Source organism: Kryptolebias marmoratus, linkage group LG16 (assembly GCF_001649575.2).
Source record: "Kryptolebias marmoratus isolate JLee-2015 linkage group LG16, ASM164957v2, whole genome shotgun sequence".
Taxonomy (NCBI): Eukaryota; Metazoa; Chordata; class Actinopteri; order Cyprinodontiformes; family Rivulidae; genus Kryptolebias; species Kryptolebias marmoratus.
This window is the reverse complement of record NC_051445.1, coordinates 22,206,622-22,232,266: the sequence shown is the minus strand read 5'-3', so window position 1 is coordinate 22,232,266 and position 25,645 is coordinate 22,206,622. Positions and strand designations below refer to the sequence as shown.

The window sequence follows — 25,645 nt, the reverse complement described above, 5'->3', positions numbered from 1 at the left end:
AATGATGGGGTTTTTTTCAGTGTACAAAAATTCCAAAAATATTGTATAATTAGGCTTTTTAAAAAACAATGATTGCATATTGTAAAAGTATACAATGATACAATACAATAATGATCATATATCTGGCAACACTGACTCCAGTATCCAGCAGCTGTGGACTTAATGGGGGTCGGGGGGGTGGGGAAACAAACATACAAGCTGAATGTTTCTCAAAGCTCACACCTATAATAATTTTTCCTTGGCTGCCTGCTGAAAACACAGAGGAAATTGCTCTGGCTTAAGCTGCCGTTTAGTCAGAAGGATATGGTTGATTTGGTACACAGCCAAAGCTGTGTACTTGAGTCCTTTTACTGTATGTTTTTTTTTTCTTTTTTTGCTATCCATTCCCAGAACACCAGCTGAATCATACATAAATATTCCCCAGCTCACGAAGTTACAAGTGGTGAGCAATAAACATGTGCCATGAGCGCCAGCTTGTTTTCTTTTTAACCACACAAGAGGCCTCCTTGTTTTCCGTATGCAGTTATTAACTTCTCTCGTGATACTCTGTCATGTAAACTATTGAGTTTTGTCATAATTAGACCGTATAACGAGGAGGAGTTACATCTGCCAGGAGTGACAGTCCCATGTGTTAAAGACATGTTTACTTCACTCTGGGATCGATAAACGCTGCGAGCGGTGTTATTGATGCACGATGTATCACATTATGAAATATACGTAGGAATAAGCTGCCCACGAGATGGAGGAGTCCTCAAAGATCAATGAAGAGTATGAGGATTAATATAGTGCTGCTACTTCTCTCTTCTCAACACCCCAGGTGGATTTTTTTTTCCTTCTCTAAAACTGAACTCTGGTCTACAAAGACGTGCTTTTACATGAACTGAGAGAATTAGGTTTGCTTGTTGGTGTTACAATCCAATATCCATCACTGAGAGGATTCTTCTCACTCCTATGGCTGAAGGTCTCTGATTTTAGGCACAAACACTGCAGAACTGTAGCTTTTTGTTTATTCAGTTATCGTGACTGGGAATTTTCCTTTCATGATGGTAGCTTTACGTGTCTGTGATAGCAAATTTAAAGTTGTGAGAGAGGGAGAAATGATCTTCAACATCATTTAGTATTTTATACTAACTCATGAAGAGTTGCTCGTTTTTGTGAAGCTTTTATATATATATATATATATATATATTTTTTTTTTCATTTCCCGTGTTTTTTGCTCAAAATAACTCCTTCCACTCTGCACCACAAATATGACATTTGTGCCTGGTTAAAATCCCCGACCACACCGAGTGACTTCAAAACTGAACTCGTAAATGTAATTTTCTATGACGCATGTCAGGCCCTCAGTGTTTGAGCTTCTGATCCTAATATAACCCCACTGTGGAGAGCAACAGAGGCGTGTTGTCAGCCAGCTGACCCTTGAAGTAGCCTGATGAAGGGCAGGGAGGAGGAGGAGGAGGAGGAGGGGGTGAAGGCTGGAAGGGAAACTTGGGCCAAGGTCAAGATAGCTAATTTGTTTCCTGCGTCCCCCTGCCTTCCCTGAGAGGCAGACCACACACTTCCCATACATGGGGGCCTTTAATGTGGTTAAGGGTACATAACACAGGGCGGAGGTCATCTGCTGCTGGGTCCCATGTCATGCAGGAAGCAACAATCTGTTCTTTTTTTATGCTCTAGATATGAATATTAAACATAAACAAGAGTGGTATTTAATACAAACCTTAAAAAAGAACCACATTAAAGCTGTTTATGTCATAAGCACGTAAAGTGATGCTCAAAGTGAATTAAATCCTATTTATTAAAAGACGCCTCACCAAAACATCAACTAAAGTCACATTTTTTTATTAAAATATTCTAAAAATGACAACTAAATTTAAAAAAAGAAAAGACAAATATGAAAAAACATATTAACAGAATTTTATGCTAATGAATTTAGCTGTTATGAGTCAGGTTCAACCAGTCAGTCCCTTTGCCAGCAGATCTCTGCTTGCTTTAAACTCAGAAGAATATAAAGAATCAAACAAAATCACATCATCAAGATAAAACTGTTGAGCTTTGAAAAACGCAGCACCTTCACAAGAAGTCAACAAACTGACTGAGCTTATGTATAATAACTGTTGTTAAACGAAGGTCATGTGAGAGTTTTTTCAGTAAGAGATACAAATAACATGTCGTGGATAGCAAGTGATTGCACAATTAGCAACAATTTAATGTTTTTCTTGAACGTTATAAAGGTTTTTAGATTGAGAATTATCACCAAACTCGTACTTAAATAGATACTTAACAAAACTGGTCTTTTTAAGACCAAAAATAGTTTTAAATTGAAAATCCGCTACATATTCTGCTGGGTTAGCACTTCTCATCCACATGCAAATGACATTTCTGGTGAGAGAAACTGAGATTTTTTTTAAAAATGCTTTCCAAAACCGAAAGTCTTGTTTTTGGCCTGTTGATGTAGACAGGACATATGGAGCTTTTCAGAAGCTGTAGCAGCACATTTTGTGCATGCTCACTAATACTTTGCGCCCCAGAAAACAAAACAACAGAGCTGCTTTTGCTGTGGTGGTGCGACACGAGTGTTTCGGCAATTTTGTTAGAATTTTGTGAACGGACAAAAACACATCAACAGTTAAACAAAACAAGAAAAGCTGTTTAAAACATATACAGAGTAAGGCCTTAATAGGCCAACCTGAACATTTATAGATTTTATACATTTTAATAAAATGTGGTAGTGTTAAAATATGAAACTAGCAGAGATACAAGCCACTTGCTCGATATATGACTGTATGTGTGTGTGTGTGTGTGTATGTGTGTGTGTGTGTGTGTGTGAGAGAGAGAGTTTTCTACAAGTTTTTTACAAGTCCCTGCTCAAACTCACAAATCTTTTCCAAATCTGTTTAGTGTTTAATATTATTGTCACTATTTGAATAACTGGACTGAATTTTATCAAACATTTGTGTTATTTTCCATTCCTTTTAGGTTGTTATCAAAGTTTGCCACTTCTCGCCGTCTCTCAGACATTTAATACATGAAAAAACTGCTTTGGCCGAGCAGCTGCACTGTCTTCTTTTAACAGTCAGAGTCACAGAGGAAATGAATGTATTAGCCACCTCAAGGGCACACATGTTTCCTCTGCTGATCCTGTAAAGCAGCAGTTAATCAGCGTCTGCATAAGGATTTAGCTTTCAGTGGGGAAAAGCCATCAGCCATGGGGGAAAAAAGCTTACATTACCATGTTGCCATATTTGACAGAGACCAGCCTGAGTTTTTCGAAGTGCAGAATCGTTTATATGTTCGGGAAATGAATATTCATTCATTCATTCACAAAAGGAACACAGGGAAGTTGTGACTTTAATTGACTTTATAAAAACAGCAAACAATCAGCGACGAGTTGGTCAAGTCTGCAGTGGCTGAGTAACAGATTGACGGCCTCAAAGTGACCAAAGAGATCACTTTTTCTTGTGTTTAATTAGCACCTGTGAGCTGTTTCCCATTAACACCGGGCACATTAAAAATCCCTCTGTTTTTTCTAATTAAGTAAAGTGGAAACAGATTAGATGGCTTCTTTGAACAAAGGTCAGTGATTGCACTTTGTCTCACCCCCCTTGTGTTTGTTTGTTTGGCCGCTTTCAGGAGAGAGTGTGTCACTTCAGAACATCTCTTCACAATCAGTTTGGTTTTATGGAACAAGCTTTTCTCAACCTCCATCTCCTCTGAATCTTTTTTTATTTATTTTGTTTCCAGAATGTGATCAATAGATAAAGACGTGTTTCTCTGTCTATTGTCGCATTTTTTTCCCCCTTTGTATTCTCTTTCTTTGAGGGCCGAGTCCCTTAAAAGCAAAAGCATTCTACTCCACAGGTGGGAAAGACAGGCCGATGTAATATGGATTTCTGCTGATATGATTATGAAAGACAGAGTCTGTCAGATTAAAGCCGAACTGATGAAAGATAGGCATCAATCAGCGTCGTCTCTGGAGGGGCCGTGAGACATGACATGGTTGTCAAGAAGAAGGAATATGGTGACTCATCCCTCGCTAATCTCTCTTTCCTGGCCAATTGATCTGACTTTCATATCCATTAGTCTGGCTTTCATAGCTGCTGTAATGAATGGCAAGACTACACATACTCTAAGACCAAGCGGGTCTCTAAGAGAGAAAAAAGCAGGAAAGCAGTGATTCATATAGGTAACCCGGATGCCTCAGTGTGGTTACCTCCATGAATCCTTAGCAACATGAAGAAAAGTTTTGTTACACTATTGTTTACTTCATAACAAATGATTTCACTCTGAATGAAGCCTTCAACAAAAGGAGAACAAAACTGTGGTTTAAGTAGAAATCTAAGTTGAAATAATCTACAGATAAAACAGTGACTTGTGATTGAACCACAGTCCCCGATCCACACCCCCTCCCAGATATGTTCTTATTTAACATAGGTATTTAGGTTTGTTTTTTACTAAATATTATTTTATGATTTTTATTGTTATTCTGTAAAATCACTATAGGTCAGTGATTCTTGGCGTGTGAACCAGGGCCGAACTGAGTAGGTCATAAAATTACAAGCAAGGTAGGAGCCATGTTTCTGACACACAAATTTATATTACAATTTTTTTATTTTTTATGTTTCTACCTAGTTGTTAAGTAAAACTGCCTCACAGTTCCATAATCTGGAGTTAACATCCACATATTGTTGGCAAATGTGATAATCAGGAGCTGCAGAGCGGGAGGATAAAGTACAACGATGTCATTATTAAGGTACTGTCTTTACTACTCAAGATATTTTTAAAATTGGACATTTTCTGCACTTGTACCTCTTGTTTGCACAAAACGGAGCTTATTGGTAAGAAAAACAGAGAATTTTTAAAACGTTTTTCTGAATCCAGAAACTACAAAGATTTTGATAAACAGATGATGAAGACGTCCTCTGTCACTTTGTGCCTAAGAAACTAAAACCAGAAGAAATCTGTTTTTACCATGTTCTTTTTCTGAAGTCTGTCTCTGTTTGTCCTGTTCCTCTCACCTTTAAAAGGACAGCGTGGTCATTTTGATTTGATGTTCTTTCAAACGGTTATCAAGAATTATCAGCTGTAATATCAGACACAGAACATGCAGTAGGACAAAAAAAGGCAGAAGTCTTCCTTCAGGCTATTCTAGTTGATCAGCATCAGCACCCCTGTTATATGAATTTTCAGGCTTTTGAAACAACTTTTTCTCTAAAATGTCCTACCATTGTCTATATTAGAAAATATTGAACCTTTTAAACCGTTTGCATAAAATTGTTTATTTAGTTTGTCGCAGTTTTCTCAATTTAACAACGTAGTTTGGGAATGTCTGTTTCTGGAGGCTGCTGACAGTATCAGTCCACCCCAAAGTGTCAGCCCCAAGTGCCTTTAAACAATAATCCACACTGTCTTGCAGATTTTTTTTATTTAGTATTTTTCTTTTTTTTAGTTTTCTATAAATGGACACAAGTTCTCATTTTTTTCTGATAATTTAACCACCTATAATCAGGTCTTTAAAGAACTTGTGAGCCTTAAAAACATCACCTTCCTAAATGTGGGCAACATTTGAAGCTGTAAATTTGTAGTTTGAGCACACCCCCAGTCAGGATAAATAAATCCTGACTAACTCGGATAATTTCCCCACAATAAGCTCTTAGCGCTCTGTTAACACACTTAAGGTTTCTGATTCACCCCTGTGGGAAGTTTTATTTCCAATAAATTCTTCCAGCCTGAATAATATCTGCAGAACCCAATATAAAAAAAGCACAAACAGACAAACATGTGAGTTATGCACGAGAAGCGGCTGACAAAAGGAGTCACACAGGAAGACGCAAACGACAGAATTTAATAAAGTTCAACAGGGCAGAAAGGCTTGCACAAGCAGTGAACAGCAATTCTACTTTTCTTTCTGCTCTTCAACTTGTGCCTACTTAAACACTTTTAAGCGCCGTCCTTTTCTCTGCGGCTGCTTTCGCCAGGAGAGGACTAGTCAGACGCAGAGGGAGACTGCCATTCCGGTTTTATTTGAATGTTGACCAAGGATGGCCACCATCTGTGTAAACTAATGCTATGACTCTCCAGCAGCAACAAATATCAGACAGAGCTTCACTTTACAGAAAATTCACACGTTCCGCTTGTTCGCCTCTGCTCTCTTCTGTCATTGTTGGAGCTCTTAGGTTGGCAAAAACAGTCGCACTATATAATTTTCAGCAGATTTCTGTCCGTCATTTCACGCCTTTATTGTGACATCCGCTGCTTTTGTTTTTTTTATTCCTCATCATAAAGAGACGCTCCTAAGTCCTCTCAAGAACACACCATACATTTATCTTCTGCGCTGTTTTCTTTTTTCTGTTTTTTTTTTGTCACTTCCACTAAGGTCAATCACACAAGGGGAGTGGTGAAAATGGGGTAGATGACATTGTTTTCAGTGATAAGGACGTGCAGCTTAAAGACAAAAACTGCTGGTTGAATGTTGTCATGTCAATAAGCCATCGCTCGCACTGCTAACAATAAGTTAATGATTCCCCAGCAGTAATACATTTATGAATAGCGAAGTGTCTTCTTCAGCCCAGCGGGTGTGCCCATTAAAACAGAGCATGAACAAAATAATTGTGATTTGCAGATAAAATCCACTTCAGAATGGGACTCCAACTGAGGAATTGTTGAAAGAGCTGTAATTTTCCACTAAAATGTGACACACACTCACAGGAGCACTGCTAATCAACTTGTGTGTGTGTGTGTGTGTGTGTGTGTTTTGAACCCTGCGTTTTGTGTTATACATGCATTAAATAATAACAAAATTAAAGTACAATTTATTTCATGTTTAAAATAATTTATAAGCTGCATTTCCTTTTTTTGATCAGGAGCAGTAAAAATAATGTTTTATTGTATAGTTTGTGCATTTAATACTGCTCTTTCAAAAATCTGAATTTTAGCAATACATTTACATTTATTGTTAAATTTATCAATAAAAAAATTAATATTTTTTGCAGAATAGCTGTAAATATTTGCAAAAATAAAAGTGATGTCAAGCATTTTGATAATGATATATATACATTTCTACAGTAAATAACCATCCCCTAATATTTTATTGATAACTGTTTCCTAAAGAACTGGATAGAAGAAAATTAATTCACAAACTATTAGTTTATTTATATTTATACTTTAATCAGTCATTTTTTTTGTACCCTTGATTCTTGAGTAACAAGTTAGTTACTCTGTTAGATACTGTTTCTAGTAAGTAAAGGGTTTTACCCCTTTTGCATGTTTCAAATTTCCTCACCCTGTGACCATTGATTAAAAAATATCTTTTGTAAATATTTTACATCTTTATAATGTTGAATTTTGTGGAAACCACAGCTGAATGCTGACGGTGTAAAATCTTTAAAACCAGAGAAGAAAATACAAAAAAGTGTGAATGAATAAGTATTCAACTAAACTAAAACAGAACAATCAAAACATAAGTTAAGAACCTGTGTGGTGTCAATAAAAGGCAAATAATTAAAAATCTTATTTTAAATTCTATCCAGAGACCCTTTTATGAGCAACAACGTAGTGTTTCTACTATATTTCTGTTGTCATAAAAAGAATCCCATAGATAATACAATTGGATAGATACATATATACATATTATAATGTTTTCCCACTAAAAAGAGGATTCTTGAAGACCTGTTGCCAAAACCTTTGCAAACAGCAAATGGATCTACTGAAGACAGATTAATTTCTTTGGACCCAACCACACGAGGCTATTCTGTGTTTTTAAAAAACAGAAATTCTTTGTTTTATTTGCTTTTCCCATCTACACATAGTTTCTGATGAAGGAAAACAGATATTTAGAACAAAAAAACACTTGCAAAAGTGGATATTTGAAAATAAAACAAAAAAATTAATGTTTTTGCTGTATCTGTGTAGACTAAAGATAGATTTTTATTTTTTTTTTTTGCAGTAACAAAAGTAGCAGCCCATTTTACACATACCCACTAGCCTGTGTCAGGGCTTTGCTTCTTTTTTATATACATGATTCTCAGATGCTGTTCATCGTTGTTGTCAAGACATGCCAAGTTTACCTTAAAGAACTCTTTGGACATCATTGTGTACAAAACAAATCTGAATAAAAAATTTAAAGGATCTTTAGAAACCTTGGAGAATTGTTGATCAAGACTATTTAAAAAGAAAACTGGCTCCTTGGAAGCAAAATTAAGTACAAGGCTTGAGACTTGTGTACAGTACTGTGACATTATTGGCTTCATCAGTGTGTTAAAGTGATGGCATGCAGTCACTCAGACATTGTTTATTTTGTGTTACATTTCTACACAGTTTCATTAAAACTTATTTTTTAAAATGCAGGACAGACTCAGGGTCTGTGTTTGATATTCACCATTCGTGTGAGACTGAGTGCTGAATCATGTGAGATCTGAAACTAACGTCTACACTAAACTACTTTCTAGATTGTTTCTGACATGTTCTTTGGAAATGTTATGAATGATTAGTGTCTTACCTGTTTTATACAGACCTTTGAACAACCTCAGTTTGGAGGAAGAGAGTTTAATTCTGACCAGATTGACAAGTCTGAGCGAGAGCTAAGGCTAAACTAGATCAGTGCCATCTTAAAAAGACTACGTATTTTGTTGGTGTTCGTGTGAATGCTATTTTTATAAATATTTTAATCTCCATCAGTTTCACATTACACGGCTATTTACATAAAACTCTGGTTATTTTCAGGCTTAAATAGCAGTTGGCTGTAACACTTAAGTTACACCCTGGGGGCACTTCCTGTAGGAATATTATAATATTTCTGCTGAAATTATTTCTTGTAAGTTGTTGTTGTTGCCTGTAAGTATTTAGTTGAGACTTGGAAATGAAGAAGGAGCTATTCTCTACCGGTTTGGCCAAGTAATAAAATGTCTAGACACCAACTAACATAAATTTCCCTGAAGAATTAGTGTCATCAGTGTGAGAGCCGTGCCCTGTGCTCTGGGGTGCAGTTTGAAAAACTGTCTTTTAAAATCAATGCTCACCTTTCCTCTCTTCCTTTAATTGAACTTTGTGGCCTCCTGTTAAGACCTTTTGTCCACAACAACAATCAAGCCCTTAACTGTAATGAAGGTAAATCAAACTTTTGCAAACTACTTAATGTGGGAAGATCTGATGGGATCTAGAAAACATGATTTTTCTTTTTTTTCTCCAAGTATTTCATGTTTAGCAAGGAAACATAAATTTAACTTTCATGTAAAAAAGGTGATTGTTGATAAAATTGTTAATGGAAATGGCTCATTGCTGACATCGGCTCCCAAAGCAGAAGTTCTACATGCAGCAGCAGCACCATGTCAGCTGATTTAGATAATGGCACTTTTTATTTATTTTACTTTCAACAATTGGCACTTTGGAGAGAGGTCCATGCAAAATGTCTCCATCTATCATGCTGGCTGTGTTTCCACTGCAGCGTTATTGACACAGTAAATTAAAGGAGACTCACATCAGGTACCTGAAGGATTCAAGGCATCAACAGTAAACTTCAAATCACAGCTCGGTCACAGTGGGTGAGTTTCTCTCTTGTTCTTTTATTTTTACATTCACACTTTAATGTTTTGTGCAACCAGCCTCTGTAAGTACCTTCCCCCGTGTTACTTTCTGTACATCTAAAGAAACGCATTTGTTGCCTGTCTAAAACAGCTTTATTTAACTCAGGGAGCGCATGTCTTTAGCATAAAAATTTCACAAGACGATGGAATTTTTAGCGATACAAAGGAGAAAACGCAGCTCTCTGCAACTCGGGCAGATTTCGCAGTAGAAACATTCTTAGTTTAAATGAGTCGCTAAGAATTGGACTTTGCATTTTAATATTATTAAGGGTTTATACACAATTAGGACTTTAGGTCTTAACATATATGGAGATTTTACCACAGGCTGTTTTTTTTTTTGCAAACATCTCTTCTTATGTTCACAATCTTTACCCTCCCTATACAATTTATACATTAAAATTAAGGCATTTTTGTGTTCTTAACTCAGTTTTTCTCTCACTGCCATAGGACTTACAGTTTACTCTCAAAGCCCACCCAAGCTTCCATAGACTCCTATTGAATCTGAGCTCCAAATTTCCTCTTCAAAACTAGCAGTGTGGGTCTTTTAAAAGACTGTACACATGTAAAAGATTTGCCTTTGTGTAAATTCAGTCCTTAAACTTTAGCTCAGCCATCGCATCTAATACCATGTTTGCATGTTTTTTCTTCTGAATGTGTAATCATTAGTATGGATTACCTGAGTTTAACTCAGTACTGTTTTTCTGTGTAAAACCCATAGGTTATAGTTTAAGTGTTATGGCAAATATTCATGTATAATTTTTCAGAGGCATACCAAAACATATAGAGATGACTGGAGTCTCAGTGTGAAGGGGAGATAATACGCATAAAAAGTGGAACTGTTGTCACTATGTGTTTGCATTTATCTTATGCAGAATATTGCTGCATTTCCAGCTTGAAAAGTAGTAGAGGCCGTAGGATATTTAGGACTGTAACTGTTCTGGGCTGCAGAGACGTCTGCTAGAGTTGGAAGGAAGCACTACTTTTATGTCCGGGCCCGGATCCTCCACATGGCACAACAAACTACCCTGGTTGCCATGGCTATGAGAGTGTTTGAGAGCATATTAATCATGAGGATTTAGGTTTCCTTCTCTTGTTCAAAAAATAAAGACTCAAAATCTCTTCTTTATGAAGCTGATAAATCAGCCTCTGTGTGTAAATCGTGGGAAAAGACTTCAGGAGCTTATGTTCCAGGAGAACAACATATGCTGTTCTGCGAAAAAAATACCAGCATTTCTATTGTAAAGTGTAGATTTTTTTCTGTCCTCAAGAAACACTCAAGAGGAACCTCTTACTAATGCCTCCATTTATATACATAAGCTTTTGGGCTGCAGGGTTTGTAGCTAGACTTATTTTGAGTAAACTGAGCCTTTTGTCCTCACACATTTTACTTACGACAGACAGGCAGCTGATAATAATGAGATCATGCATAAATAAGTTTCACTCTTGCTGTTGTTGCCCCTTTTTCACTGGCAATTTTTTCCCTCTTTGTCTTTGGTCAAAGACGGCAGATTGATGACATTGTGACAGAGTGACATTGCATTCTGGGAAGCTGGGGCTGTGGCTATAAATCCATGTCGCTTCAGCTTCACAATGGCCTACTGTCTAGCCATCAGAGGGCTGGGAGGTTGTTACTGCAACACCCTGTTGAGTTGTTACACTTTGACCATTATGCTTACTAGAGTTGAAGAAACGGTAAAATGAAGGCAGCAGGGGTAAATAGTCAGGATACTAATTAATTATGAAAAAACTAATAGAATTAAAACGAGGAAGGGGACAGAGTGACTTCTTTGGTGAGAGGAAATTTCCCACACTCTGTAGACGCCAAGCTTCTTTTCAGGCAGATCTGTCAATTCTGCTGTATTAGAAAGCAAATAAAACAGTTGGACAAATAAACCCTCCAAGTTCCTCACTGACCTCGGAGAACCAGCTGTTCTGTGAGAGCAGCTCCCTGAACCCTCCCTTTATAGAGTGGTGTTGGTTATGTGAGGGTACTTGTCTGTCTAAGCTCATGAGTAGGACAGATTTTGAGTTTGATTAAACCACACGTTTATATGCAATCATAGCAAATGAGTCCCACTATGCAGTTCATTTTATTTAGTAAAAGAAAGTTGCAGCAGTGGATTTGTTTATCTGCTTTATCATTCATTAAAAATGATTATCGGTAATTATCTTTATCACCAGAAAAAATGTAATAATTCTGGTTAGGTAATGCTGAACTTGAGTTTCAGAAGCACTGCTTGAGTAAAAAAAAAGAAGAAAGAGTTCTATTGATTAAAAATAAAAATAAAAAATAAAAGATTCTTTATCAACTTTATCACTGGAATCAAAGTCTATCTTTAGGCTGAGCTTCAGTTTTCAGAACTGTTCCTTAAATTTAAATATGGTAAGAAAAAAAAATATTCTGTTGAACAAAAAAAATAATACAAGAATTTAGAAAACATCAGCAAACTTAAAAACAAGAGCACCCACATGGCAAACAGCTCACCAATAAACAGTTATACAAATTATTAATAAAAACAAACAAACTGAACACTACTGTGATAATGTTCATCTACAGAAAGTAGTACTGCATTATGTTAATATTTGCATGGGACTTGTAAAAATACAGTCTTCAGGCTGAAGCGCATTATTAATATTTATCAGATTGTGAGAAATATTATATGATATAAAAGAGACTATAACTCTGTTTTAAAAAGCAAGAGTGGCTGTTGGGCCAAACATATAATTCACTTAATACGCTCTCTTCCTCCTCCTCAAAATATGCTAAATATTGTTTATATTCTTCACTTTTCTGAGATAACTATCACTGTTGCTGGTGTTTGTAAGAATTATGTACCAAATAGTTGATTAAACTAGCAAATGTCTAACCAGTGAAAACAAACCAAAATAATAGTTCTTGTGTGCATTTATTTTCCTAGAAAGTCAAACTGTTATACATATTTGTTCATTATATTTTGTTAATAAAAAGGATGTAATTTTATGCATCAAATATTACTTTAACTTACAGAAGCATCATTATTTGTGCCTGTTTTTTATTATTATTATTATTATTATTATTATTATTATATAGTGCCATTCATATTTCCAACAGTATAAAACCTAAAAAGTAAAAAAAAAAATGAATCCAAAAAACACTCATGATATTGTGTGATGTCATCCAAGTAACATAGATGCTTGTCAGTCAAATACTGACCCTATTCATGATCAATCTGGGTAAAAATAACACAATCTGTGCATAAAATTGTGGAGTAGAAACTGAAAATAGCAACTAAAACTGAAGCGTTGTGATTATCAGAGGTTTGGTCACAGTGACCCAGAAAAATCTGCTTGCAGTCAGAATGTCTGCCAGTGATGTGAAAGCAAAATTAAAAACTTTGGTATAGTTTTGTTTTCCCGAGACCGTATTAGGCACCAAAAAATCCTCTGTTTCAGGCGGTATCAGAAATAAATGTTCCACCAAAAATGATCAGCATGAATCAATAGAGGTAGAAACAAATGGTGTTTGTGTGAGTTTGTTGGTCTGGTTTATTATAACAAAAATTCAGTAAAGGCAGTAAATTCCACCCATACTTATACTTAACGAACATGTTTGTCATTATAACGAATGGGTATATTACCCAAGTGGAAAATGTTTTGTTCCTATTTGATCACCACATAGGCTCTTGGTAAATATGGCTCCTTAATGGGAGCCATGCCTCGACAACTAAGACTCTCAAACTTTTTCCCTCTTATTCTTCACCCGCTCAAAGCAGCTCTTACTGTACGTTCTCCTCCTGCATGATCAGGCCTGCAGCACTTGTCATCTCCCTGGTGGCAGCTTAGATTCTCCAATTTTAGGTTAATTAATCAAAAATGATTTCTTTTCTCATTAGCCATGCAGTTGGTTTGCAATCTGCAAAATCAATGTCTTACAGATGTTTCCCTGGGTTTTGTTTTTCAAGCCGGTGCTGATTTTTATTGGGTATAGATTTAAGAGGGTGCTGGGGGATTGAAAGTTAACTCAGCCACACAAAATCGCACACGTGCGCCCACAGACACACTAAATGCATATTGTAAATAGTTGCACGGTCAAACACACACAAAACACTTTGGCTGCTTCTTACTTCCAGTAGCAGGAATATTAGAAGTTTTGAGCAGAATCTTTTCATCTCAATGACCACACACAGCAGTTCTTTCTTTCACCATTTTGGTTTGCCTGTAACCAGGCGATTGTTGCCAAACCCAGGGGGTTGAGCCACACACACTCTCTCTCTGGGTAGCACTCTTTAATCACGTAACAGCTTCTTGTTCTAGTTCCTGTTGGTTGTAAACAAATGTAATGTTGCATTTCCTGCAGTCTAGACATAACAACAAACCTGGCAGAGGCGAAGAGGGGAGCAGCGGTGGTTGCTAAGGAGTGGCTGGCACAAGTCGCCACGCCAGGGTACGAAGTATAAACGAAATAACACGGAGGTGGATATAATGGAGATGTTGGGGATCATCTTAGGTCTTATTTTACATTTGGATTGTTAAGGCAACTCGAAAACCTTGCAATAAACTTTGTCGCGTTGTGATTTATGCCTAGAGTTGCTACAGAGACAACTGACACTTATGGAGAAGTATGGATTTTGATCCCTACTACTTATAATCTCAACAATGAAAATGCAACAACTGTAATTGTTTAGCTGACAAACTTATAAAGTACAGGCCCATGAATGAATACTCAAATTGGATTTGCATATTGGATGATAAAAATTTCTAAAATTCTGATCAAAAGTGACTTTTCTTGACTTAAACCATGTAAATGGAATTGTTTCTGAAATATTAACATGAAACAAGAGTTTATCAGAGAAAGAAATCTCTTGCTGTAAGTGACTGTTTCGTCACACAAGATGCAATTTGAAGACTAAAAAAAAAAAAAATCAGTCAATTCAATCAATAATTTTACAAAAGCATATACAGATAATAAAACAAACTCACTGTAAATACTGTAAACTTGCAGGTATTTTGATTTTTTATTTCAAAAAGACCCCAAAAAAGTCAAGCGAAAATGTGAAAACTACTTTATGAAACAGAATGCACATCACACCGCTGTTTAGATCTGTACTATTTAGACTATTTAGATTTTGCCCAATCATCAAACCTGTTATTCCCTGTGTGGAAACTATCCCTCCACCTAAACATTTTGGATCCTCCAGTGTGCCCACTGTGCCATCTGTGACACAGTTGTTCTGTTTTTTGTAGCATATGGTTGCGTGATTGTGTGTGTGTGTGTGTGTGTTTGTGCCTGCATTTCTACTTGTGTATAGCACTCCCCTCCCACCGTTCCACTCAGCTACACAGGAAAAAGAAGATGAAGCAGAGGAGCAAAGGAGCCCAAACAGAAATTATTATTGATTTAATCACATAATCAGCTCCAAACACTTCAGGCCAAGATAGCAAATCCATAATAGCCTCCCCACATAACCACCCCACAAATTTACCATCAAAGCCCTCCGCGCACAAACTGCAAACACGGGAACTAGGGGTCACCTTCAGTCGCTGGCAAAATATTGACTTTCCTAATGCTTGTATATGTTTTTGATTTAAACGTTATCAATCACTGATAAGGGCCTCATGTCTCTAAAACATAACTCCTGTGGCAGAGGGATTACAGCATCGCCTTTCTTGTCATAATCTAAGCATATCTGTTCAGACAAAAAGACAGGATGGTAAAATCAATGTTCCCAGGCAGACATTTCCCACTATGGACAGACTACAAGCGTATGTTCAAATGTGATACACAAAAAACACTTTTCAGACCACATTTTTTTTTTGTAAGCGACACCGCAGTTGTTCCATTTAAAAGTGCTTTTAAAAACTTCAGATGTTAACTTTGGATCAACTTTCCTTTTGTATATTTAGTGACATTGTGGAAAGTCTCCAAAGAAGCAAAAACAATAGATTTCAATGAAGCCTGCAGTAATAATGTGAGTCATGTTGAATGAATATATTTGACAATGCAACAAAAGCTTTTGTCTTTTTTTCTTTTGCTTAATTTTTCTTCACATAAAACCCTTTTTTTAATCAAAAGAAGTTTTGTTTGATTCACCAAAGGAAGGTCTCCTGGTTTGTCATCAATGGGAGCTCATTAGTTTTTGTCTTTATCTATTTTATTATTAGGAAACAAAATTGAGGCAAGTTACCTTGAGAGCAGCTGCAAGATGTTCATGACTACAAATGTGCTGTTCACTGACAGCGTCTTTATATTTCACTTTTGTTCCCACTGTACTGTGATATGAATATGCTTTATTTCAAAATATCTTTAAAGTAAACCATTTCAGAAATGCCTAATATCCAGTATTGTACAGTTTCACATTTTTAATGAACTGGCTCAAAGTTCAGTTCACAAATGTTCACATTTATTCTTTTATCACATAGAGTTTGGATTCTGGATTTTACTCAAGCTTTTTATTAATAAAAAAATATTTGTTGTGCCTTTCATGTGACAAGTATGCTTTGCATGGACGAAGAACAAACAGAGAAGAGGAAGATGGAAAGTTATCTTAGACTTGAGGACGAGTAATATTGATGTTGATCTGTTTGCTTCTCATATTCTTTATGGTGACCTACAGTATCATAATATGGAGAAATTTCCAATAGAGCAACTCTCACTGGTTTTATTGTTTAAAACAAAGGCCATAAATTATGATTTTTATTTGTGGTTGTTGTCAAAGAACAAGACTGAGGCTCTATTTTAATAAAATCTAAATTTTATTTAAGCACATAAAATAAAAACTTCCCCTTTCCCACATTATAATTGTACATGCTGTTATTTTGGCGATACTTAGATGACATGATAAGACTTAAAATGCCACCACCCCATTTGTTACTAGTGTATTTTTTCATTTTCTTCTGTTTTTTCTGCCACCTGCACGTTAAAGCTAGTATCTTACTGGGTGGTGACTGCTGGTGACAAATTGCCAACATAATTCACTAGGATGTTTCTAAAGTATCTTGAAATATTTAGCAGGATTCTCAATTTCCTCCTGTAAGTCTCAGGGCCACACTATCATGTCTCAGTAATTTTGAAAATATTTAAAATATTTCTCTCTAAATAATCACAGAGTATTTGTGGCCGTCTGGAACCATTCTACATATTCTATTCTATCCATTTTTATAAAGCTAGAATTTTGATATAGAGATGTATGCAAACTCCATCAAACTTTGGCCCAGATTTTGCCAGGTCTTTGTGCATATATGCATTTCAGTTTAATTCAAAGTGAAAATTTGTGTATTTTCTTACAATTTAGTGTTTTCCACCAGTCCCCAAAAGTTGCAGCCTAGTGCATGTACACGCGCTCCTGCTGGGTACATACCAAACCTGGCATGCAGGCATTGGCCATCAGATTCATGATTTTAAGAATGAGCCTTTAGTTTTCTTTTGGTTAAGTTATAATTAAGTTTGAAGGCATAATGAAAAAGAAATTTTAGCAACAGGTCCGCACAAAAGTAGAAATACTCAGATGTGACTGTGCAGCATGCACACAGCAAAAATAATTTAAAAACCTGTCCTCGATGACAAATATCATACTCTTTTCTGCATGAAAATTGTTCTAAAATCTGTCAGTTTACAGCAACATTCACCGTTAAAAAGAAAGCTGTTTATTGTTGACATTTTAAACTTCACTTGGTTCAAGTCTCTGGTAAAAACAGCCTCGGAAATTTGCAGAAAGTTTGCAGACTATAGAGCATCACTCATTAATGTGCTCATTTGTTTACGCACAACACTGTTAATGTAATATGTTCTATATATTGGATGCTAAGCAGAATAAGTCATAAAGAAAGCTGCTTTGCATAAAGGGTGAACAGTGCAAACTGACATCTTACAAAAGCCCATTCTCCACCTCACATATTTGCCTTGTTCTTGTTCATGTTGTCTTTGTTTTTTGTGGATGTTTAACAGCAAATCTCCTTCAACGTTCATATCTTTAGTGATCTATCCGTTCAGTTGCCTATCCTTGTCCAGCTAAGCCTGAGGCTATGGAAGCCTAATTGTTTACCAAAGGGTTGCGGCTCATTTGCTCCTGGAGATTGGGCCTAATTAACACTAACTTGTCTGAACACTGAGAAGCGCTGTCCACTCCACTTTAATCTAATCTGTACTCTTTCAAAAAATAATGAGATCATTTACACCTCATTAACGAACAATGTAATGTCTGTGCATTAATCATAATGATTGCTTATCATTTCACTTTGCAATATTATCTCCTCTAATGAAACTGTTCACACAACTGCCAAGAGGGCCTTAATTGGTCGTGTGAAATCACAGAGCACCCAGCAGCTTGTGGCAACGTGTGTGAAGTTCTAATTTGCATGGGTGGGGGAGGGGGGGAGGTGGGCACCAGCGGATGGTATCACTTAAGAATGCACAACTGCACATGCAAACATTGGGTGAGGTTTAAAAAAAACGTGCAATTACGGAATGCACACAATTTCAGTTTTATCTTTACTATACAGACAAAGAGCAATTAGAATTTCCCTGCAGTTTAACAAAAATCTGTGTTTCTTTTGAAAGGATTGCAATTATTTTTTAATCTAATTTTTTTCCAAATGATTATTCTAAGACTGACTTCTACAGATCCTTTCTTTGACGTAAGATCCATGCCAGTGGTGGATGATTACTCAGAAATTCAGAGCAATCCCAGCTTTGTGCCACCATCATGGATCCAAGGCAAGAATTTACATCCAATATTCCAGTTTTTGCTTTGCAACTTCCTTTAGTCTACTGTATATCCACTCACCTGCTCATCCCTAACAGCTTGGTCTCCTCGAGGGGGTTCTAATACACGTTAGAATGCATTATCCCACCTTGGTGTGTGACCGCCTAAAGAGGCCATGCTTGACTGGAAGAAGGAGAGCACTGAGGCTGCTCTGTTCCCTGTCATCCCCAGGCTCAGGAGGGCTTAGGTGCAGATGTCATTTACTCTTTTGCTCTGGTCAGAATGATGCTAATTGTGGCACCCGGTCTGTGAGTTGAGCCCCTGCATCTAAAAAAATAATAAATAAAAAATCTTGCTTAAATTGAAAGTTTATAGCATGTCTGAGATTTGGGGGGACTCCTCAAACATTCAGATTTAAGACATCTGTGCAAGTATTGTTGTTTTTGTTCACTATCCCAGCATTTATCGCTCTTTTTTATCATTACTGTTGTTGTTACACTAGAAAGTGTAAGTTTAAAAGACTCAAATTGTAGCAGTCCCTCAGACCCAAGAAAACACGGAGAGTTCCGACGGGTGCAGTAGATTTGTTTTACTTCTTTCGTGACCAAGTTGTTGCACTGAATACACCACGCTTCAAATACACCGTGAAAACTAAAAGAAAATAAAATACATTTGCTTAAGTGCTGTTGTTTGACACAAAACATGAACATATAATAATAACGCTAACTTCACAATAGAGCTTTAAACATGTACCTCGCTCCGCTATCCGAGGGCTGCAAAGTTTATGGCGGTAAAGTCCGTGTCGCGCTACCTTTAGCCTGCTCTGAAGAATGTGCGCTACAGTCCAGAGTTATTAAGATGAAGAATATCCTCCTCTTCCTCTTGTCCGTGGGATATTTCAGCCCAAAGTGCTGACTGACAGGAGGCTAGCGACACTTCCTCTTATTCTACTGTTTAAATGAAGGCACTAACTCAACATAAACCAAACTACAGCGCCCCTATTGGGTACTATGGGTAACAACCTACAATCAGCACATAAAACATGTAACAGGCATTTACACTCCCACCAAATCATGTATGATGAGAGCTTCTTAACGATTCATGCATGATTTTAAGCATGACAAATGGACGTTAAAAGAGAAGTGAACTAACAAAATACAGTTAACGTCACACATTAGCCTTCAGCAATATAATGTCTGATGTGAGGCTAATGAGCATCAGTTAGTGACTTTCTAAAAGAACTACAAGTTTTTGAACAGGTCTTTCAATAATGTGAGGTTTGTGTGTTGTACCCTGCTTCTTTGCTGGATTTCGATCGCCAACTTGAAGCTTGACTCTGCGCACCAAGCCATCATCCTCTTGTGGTGCTTCAACAACTCGACCCAGTTGCCACTGACTTCTGGGAAGCATGTCTTCCTTTATGATGACGATGTCATTGACCTCAAGATTGCGACGAGGCAGGTGCCATTTTTGTCTCGTGGATATGTTCAAAAGGTACTCCACTTTCCACCTACTCCAAAACTGTTCCGTTAGATATTGCACTCTGCGCCATCTTTTTCTCGCATACAAGTCCTCCTTCACAAACTTTCCAGGAGGAGGCAGTGCAACCTTTGATTTCATTAATATGAGATGGTTTGGAGTTAGAGGTTCAGGTGATTTAGGGTCATTAAGTCCATCAACGCTTAATGGTCTGCTATTGATTATAGACATTGCCTCATAAAACAGTGTTCTTAAAGTGGCGTCGTCCAGCCTGCCTTGTGATTGAGCAATGGTGGCATTGAGAACACTGCGGATGGTTCGAATCTGTCGTTCCCACACACCTCCGGCATGGCTGGCAGATGGGGCATTAAATACGAACTCGCACTGTTTGGCTGCAAGGAACGCCTGCAGGGCATTTCTGTCACATTCCTTGAGAGCCTCCTTCAGCTCATTTTTGGCCCCAATGAAATTTGTACCTTGATCGCAGTACAGTTTACAGACAGCTCCTCTTAAGCTGATAAAACATCGTAGGCCAATAATGAAAGAGTCTGTGGACAGGTTCTCTAGCATTTCGATGTGGACTGCGCGTGAGGAGAGGCAGGTAAAGAGGAGTCCGTACCTCTTTTGCTCTTTGCGACCTTGCTTGGTTGTGAATGGTCCGAAACAATCCATTCCACTGTAAATGAAAGGATCTGAGACTTCAACTCGTTCCTTTGGTAGTTCAGACATGCGCTGTTGTTCAGGAGGCCGCCGAAGTTTTCGACATTGAACGCATCTGCTTATTAGTTTTGCAACTTCTTTGCTCCCACCAATCACCCAAAACCCATTTGCTCTGATCTCCATGAGCGTCTGGCTTCGGCCTTGATGACAAATCTTTGAGTGAAAGTGAGACATAATCAGGTTTGTAATGTGATGGTCCTTTGGAAGAATAATAGGGTGTTTCAAACCTTGGCAGAGTGTTGACTTTTTTAGTCTTCCTCCAACCCGTAGAAGTCCCTGATCTACAACAGGATCCAGTTGAAAGAGAGGGCTTGAACTTGGGAGACTGTCATTTACTTTCAACGCTCTCAGCTCTTGAAAGAAGGATTGCTGCTGGAGGAGTTTTATTATTATGTCAGCTGCTCCCTTGCGTTCATCTGCTGTTATGACACTGCCATATTGGGTTTTGTTTGGTCTCAGTCTTTTTATTCTTGCCACTACTTTAAGGAGCATTGACCAGCTAGAGAGTCTGTCGAAGCGTCTGAGGATAGTGTCTTGCTCACTTGTTTGAGTCGTAAAGGTTTTGACTGCTTTAACTTCTGGATCACCTACCAACAGTTCAGCTGAGGGGGCAGCTGAGTAGGAAATCTCTTGTTCCCACAGAAACTTTGGGCCAGACAACCAGCCGGTTGTCATAATCTCTGATGCATCAAGGCCTCTAGAGGCATGGTCCGCTGGATTCTGAGCTGTGTTAATGTAGTGCCACTGTTTGGGATCTGTAGTTTCCCTAATCAACTGGACACGATTTGCGACAAAGATGTGAAATCTTCGTGCCTCGTTGTTGATATATGCCAAGACTACTTGGGAGTCAGTCCAAAAGAACTCCTCATCAACATTAATCTCAAGCTCTGATCTTAGCATAACGCTCATCTTAGCTGAAGTGACTGCGGCTGACAGTTCGAGTCGTGGTATGCTTATAACCTTGGTAGGTGCGACTCTAGCTTTAGCCATTACCAGACTACAGTGCACTTTGCCGTCATCACTTATGAACCTAATGTAGGAACATGCTCCATAGCCTATGTTGCTGGCATCGGAGAAGTGGTGCAGTTCCACTTTAGCAATGTCTTGTAGTTCGGGTGGATGGTAACATCTGGGTACTACGACTGATTTCAGTTTTTCCAAACCATTTTTCCAGTCCTCCCACCGTGAGCGTAGGTTGTCGGGAATGGGGTCATCCCATTCGGTACCTCTACGGCAGAGCTCCTGTAGGATACTTTTGCCACTCAAAGTGAATGGAGCTACAAACCCCAGTGGGTCGTACAAAGATGAGATAACTGACAGTAGGCTCCGGCGAGTAGGAGGCTGGTCCTTTGTGTTTACACTGAAGTTGAAGGTGTCATTTTTGACTGACCACTGGATTCCAAGCACATGGCCTTCAGATGCAGTATCAGGTTTGAGGTCGAGTGTCTTTGTTGTATTGGCTCTTTCTGAGGATGGAAGATGAGAGAGAGCATCACTTTGGTTGGAATTAAACTTGTGCAGACGTAAACCTGCAAGTTTGCACAGGGCTTGTGTTTCATTTATGAGCTCTTGAGCCTCTTTGACTGATGGGACACTTGTCAACCCATCGTCTACATAAAAACTTCTTTCGATAAAGTCGGAGGCCTTTGGGTAGTCGGATTTGTGCTGTTGTGCTAGGTACTTAAGGCCAAAATTAGCACATCCAGGGGAGGATCCAGCACCGAACAAATGCACGGCCATTCTGTACTCTTTGGGCTCTACATCTAGTTGTCCATCAGGCCACCATAGAAATCGTAAGTAGTTACGCATCTCTGGGCAGACAAAGAACTGATGGAACATTCGTTCGATGTCGCAGATGATGGCTACGTTCTCCCTTCTGAAACGACAGAGCACTCCCACCAGTGAATTAATCATATCAGGACCTGTGAGAAGGGTATCGTTCAGTGAGATGCCAAGAAACTTAGCAGAACAATCAAAGACGACTCTTAACTTTGTTGGCCTTTTGGGATGGTACACCCCATGGTGTGGGATGTACCAAGCGATCTCATCATCGGTCACAGGAGGGGCTAGTTCTGCGTCACCACTGCTGATAACGTCTTTCATAAAGGCGTTGTAATGCTCGCGATACTGTTTGTCAGCTTTTAGCCTTTTCTTTAGGTGTTGCAGACGAACTGTAGCTAGCCTCTTATTGTTGGGAAGGGCTGGTGGCTTGCTGTCTTTGAAGGGAAGGGGCATCTGATAATGTCCATCTTCTCTCTGCTTTATTGTGTCACTGAGTAGTTGTAAGAAACGAACATCGTCCTGGGATACGTACTTATCTTCATAGTTTCTCTCATTGAAGTCTGACTCTAAGACTTTAAGCACATCAGCAGCTGAGGGTGTTGGCATTTGTTTGACATTGACACGGTGCACATAACTCTGATTTCCCTCTCTGTCTAAGTGGGGATTACCAGACCCAATGATACTCCAACCAAGTATGGTTCGTTGTGCGAAAGGCTCATTTAATTGTCCTGTGACAATTTTTAGGGGGGCTAGAGCAGATGGACAGTCATAACCGATTAACAAGCCCACTTCACAATCTTGTAGTGGCTGTAACTGGTTGGCTAGGCCTTTAAGGTGTGTCCACTGAAGTGCAGTTTCTCTAGTGGGAATATGGGACTTGTCAACTGGGATAAAGTCACGAGAGTAGGCTTGTTTTATTTTGACATGAGCATCAGAGTCAAAGCTACGCACCTGTAGGTTGCTAGCAAGTCTACTTGCCACAACTGTGTCAACAGAGGTCATTGTGCTGAGCTTCAACTGCACTGGTTGCTTATCCACATTCAGCTCAGAGGCCAGGTCTCCTAAAATGAAGGAAGAGTCACTTTGGGTGTCAAGCAGGGCATATGTGAGTATTTCTTTCTGTGGCTCTGATGCAGCTGACACAAAAACTGGTACTATGCTGGATGTTGCAGATGGTTTTCTTGTAAGTACATGGGTCATGACTTTATGTACCTCCTTGTTTGCACTTTCAGCTGGGGAAACGGAGTCCTCAGTTTTCGTTTCTTTGGGTTCCTTCACTCCCTCTATGTGGAGACAGGTAGGGTGACGTCGGCCACACTTGCTGCAGGAGTGACGTCTTTTGCATTCTTTAGTTACATGGCCCTTTTTCAAACATCCGAAACAGAGGTGATTTTCACGAATGAAAACTTTCCTTTCATCAATGGTTTTTGCTGCAAATGTAGGACACTTGGCTACACCATGCAATTCGTCCTTGCAAAACAAACAAGGTGGCTTAGGTTTAGGAACGACCACTGTGGGGAAGGGAGACTTTGACTGGACAGTTGTAGTAAGTGCTTTAGCTCTTTTAATGTGTCTCTCCTCTGTTTTTTCACTTATTAGGAATGGTGACGCGACAGGGTGACAAGCAACTTTCGCTTCCTTTTGTAAGAACTGTGTGAAGTGAGCAAAGCTGGGGTACTCTTGATGTTTGTCTAACTCTTCCACAACAATACGACTCCATCTCTGTACTATCCAGTCAGGCAGTTTTTTGAGAAGCTTATGATTTTCCTCACAATCGTTAAGGATTTCTAGGCCCTTGACTTGGGGGATAGCCTCTGCACAGCTCTGAAGAAAGTCTGCAAACTCTCTCAGTGCTAAAGGATCGTTAGCAGCTATTTTGGGCCATTTTGTAAGCTTGGTCCTAAATGCTCTTTGCACAATGAATGGGCTGCCATACCTTTCTTGCAGAACATTCCAGATGCTCTGGTATGCCTCTTCTGTGTTACGATAGAAATATCCCTCTACTGCCTTTCGAGCTTCACCTGCAATATAACTCTTTAGATGCAATATTTTCTCACATGCAGGTAAGGGTTTGTTGCCAATTAGTGCCATAAAGGATACTTTCCAGTCAATAAACTTTAGAGGGTCACCACTAAAGATAGCCGGCTCAGGTACAGGAAGTCGGTTTAAGGTAAGGGAGTTTGCTAGAGCTTCAGCTAAACTAAGTTCTCCTCGTCCTGCGCCGGTGTAGTAATGCTTAAACGACGGAGCCAACGGATTTAAGGAGGGCTGTGGTACCCTGACAGAGTCGTTTAGAGTGTTCTCAAAGTTGTTGCAGGATGCTACATCACAGCTTTCAACATCATTTACAGTGCCTAAAGCTCTTACACGTGCTGCTGCTATTCTTACTTCGCTGTCTGCCTTTAAATGCTGCAGTTTAATTTTTTCCTGCTTAAGCCTTGCCTTTGTTTCCACTTCTTCTTGTTTTAACTTTGCCAGTGCTTCGTTTTCCTTTAACTTCCACTCGTTCTCCATTTGGTTGACTTTAGTTTGCTGTGCAAGTATTTCATGCGTAGCCCTTGCTTGTTCCATTTTAGCTGCAAATTCAGCCTCGGCTTCACGACTGTTTGAAGAATCCGTCTTTGAGTGTGCAACTGAACCGTCTGGGAGCGATGTTTCAGTTTTTGTATCTCCAAACACAGAGCCATAGTCATTTTTGTTTAGCATCACCCTTACTCTTTCCTTCTCAAGATGATCATTGAAGGGCTGATCAATATTTTCTTGTCGTTTAGCAATAATCTCACAAATGTCTGTTGTAAGCACAGTACAGGCATCCATTCGTTTTACTACGTTTGGAGTCATGTTTTGGTTGCGGCGAATGGGTTCATAATGTTGTTGTACAGCCGCTTGCTTGTCCCTTATGTCATGACTGGCACTGTTTAAATCTTCGGGTGAGCAGAAGGCCTTCAGTTTTGTTCTAGTTTCTTTAGCGGACTCCTTCCAAGAATTATATGCTCTGTTAAATGCTCGTTCGTGTTTCTTTGCATCCTGTTCATGCATTTCTTTGCCCTTTTCGGTTAGGTGTCTTTCACGATTGCTGGATCTCACCTCTTGCTGTTCTACGTTGTCAGGTTCTTCAGCAGGGTACAACATTTTGTTCCTTTAAGGTGTGTGTTTGCTCTTTGTAATGATGTCTGGACTTAAATTTGAATAGGTGTTGCTTTAACTTTAAGACTATGTGGAAAACAACACTCAGATCAGACATTTAAACCGTATAGGTGTACAATTTAGCATCCACACATGTAACAAATGTGACTGTAAATACTGCTGATATACCACAAATTATTTAGAGGATACATAACCCATACAATTCAAGAAATAGCATTTACTTAATGCACACAAAATGTAGCTTTCAGACAATAA

General features: G+C 38.5%; 1 protein-coding gene across 1 annotated transcript; it reads right to left on the bottom strand.

Annotated features, from left to right (window-relative positions):
* Nucleotides 1–18,802: 18,802 nt before the first annotated feature.
* On the bottom strand, nt 18,803–25,375 carry LOC119617797. Its single transcript, XM_037980330.1, has 2 exons — nt 19,016–25,375; nt 18,803–18,913 (listed from the first exon to the last, which is right to left on the bottom strand). Exon 1 carries the CDS (start codon nt 25,373–25,375, stop codon nt 19,484–19,486), a length of 5,892 nt encoding a protein of 1,963 aa, XP_037836258.1. The 3' UTR covers nt 18,803–18,913; nt 19,016–19,483.
* Nucleotides 25,376–25,645: the final 270 nt, after the last annotated feature.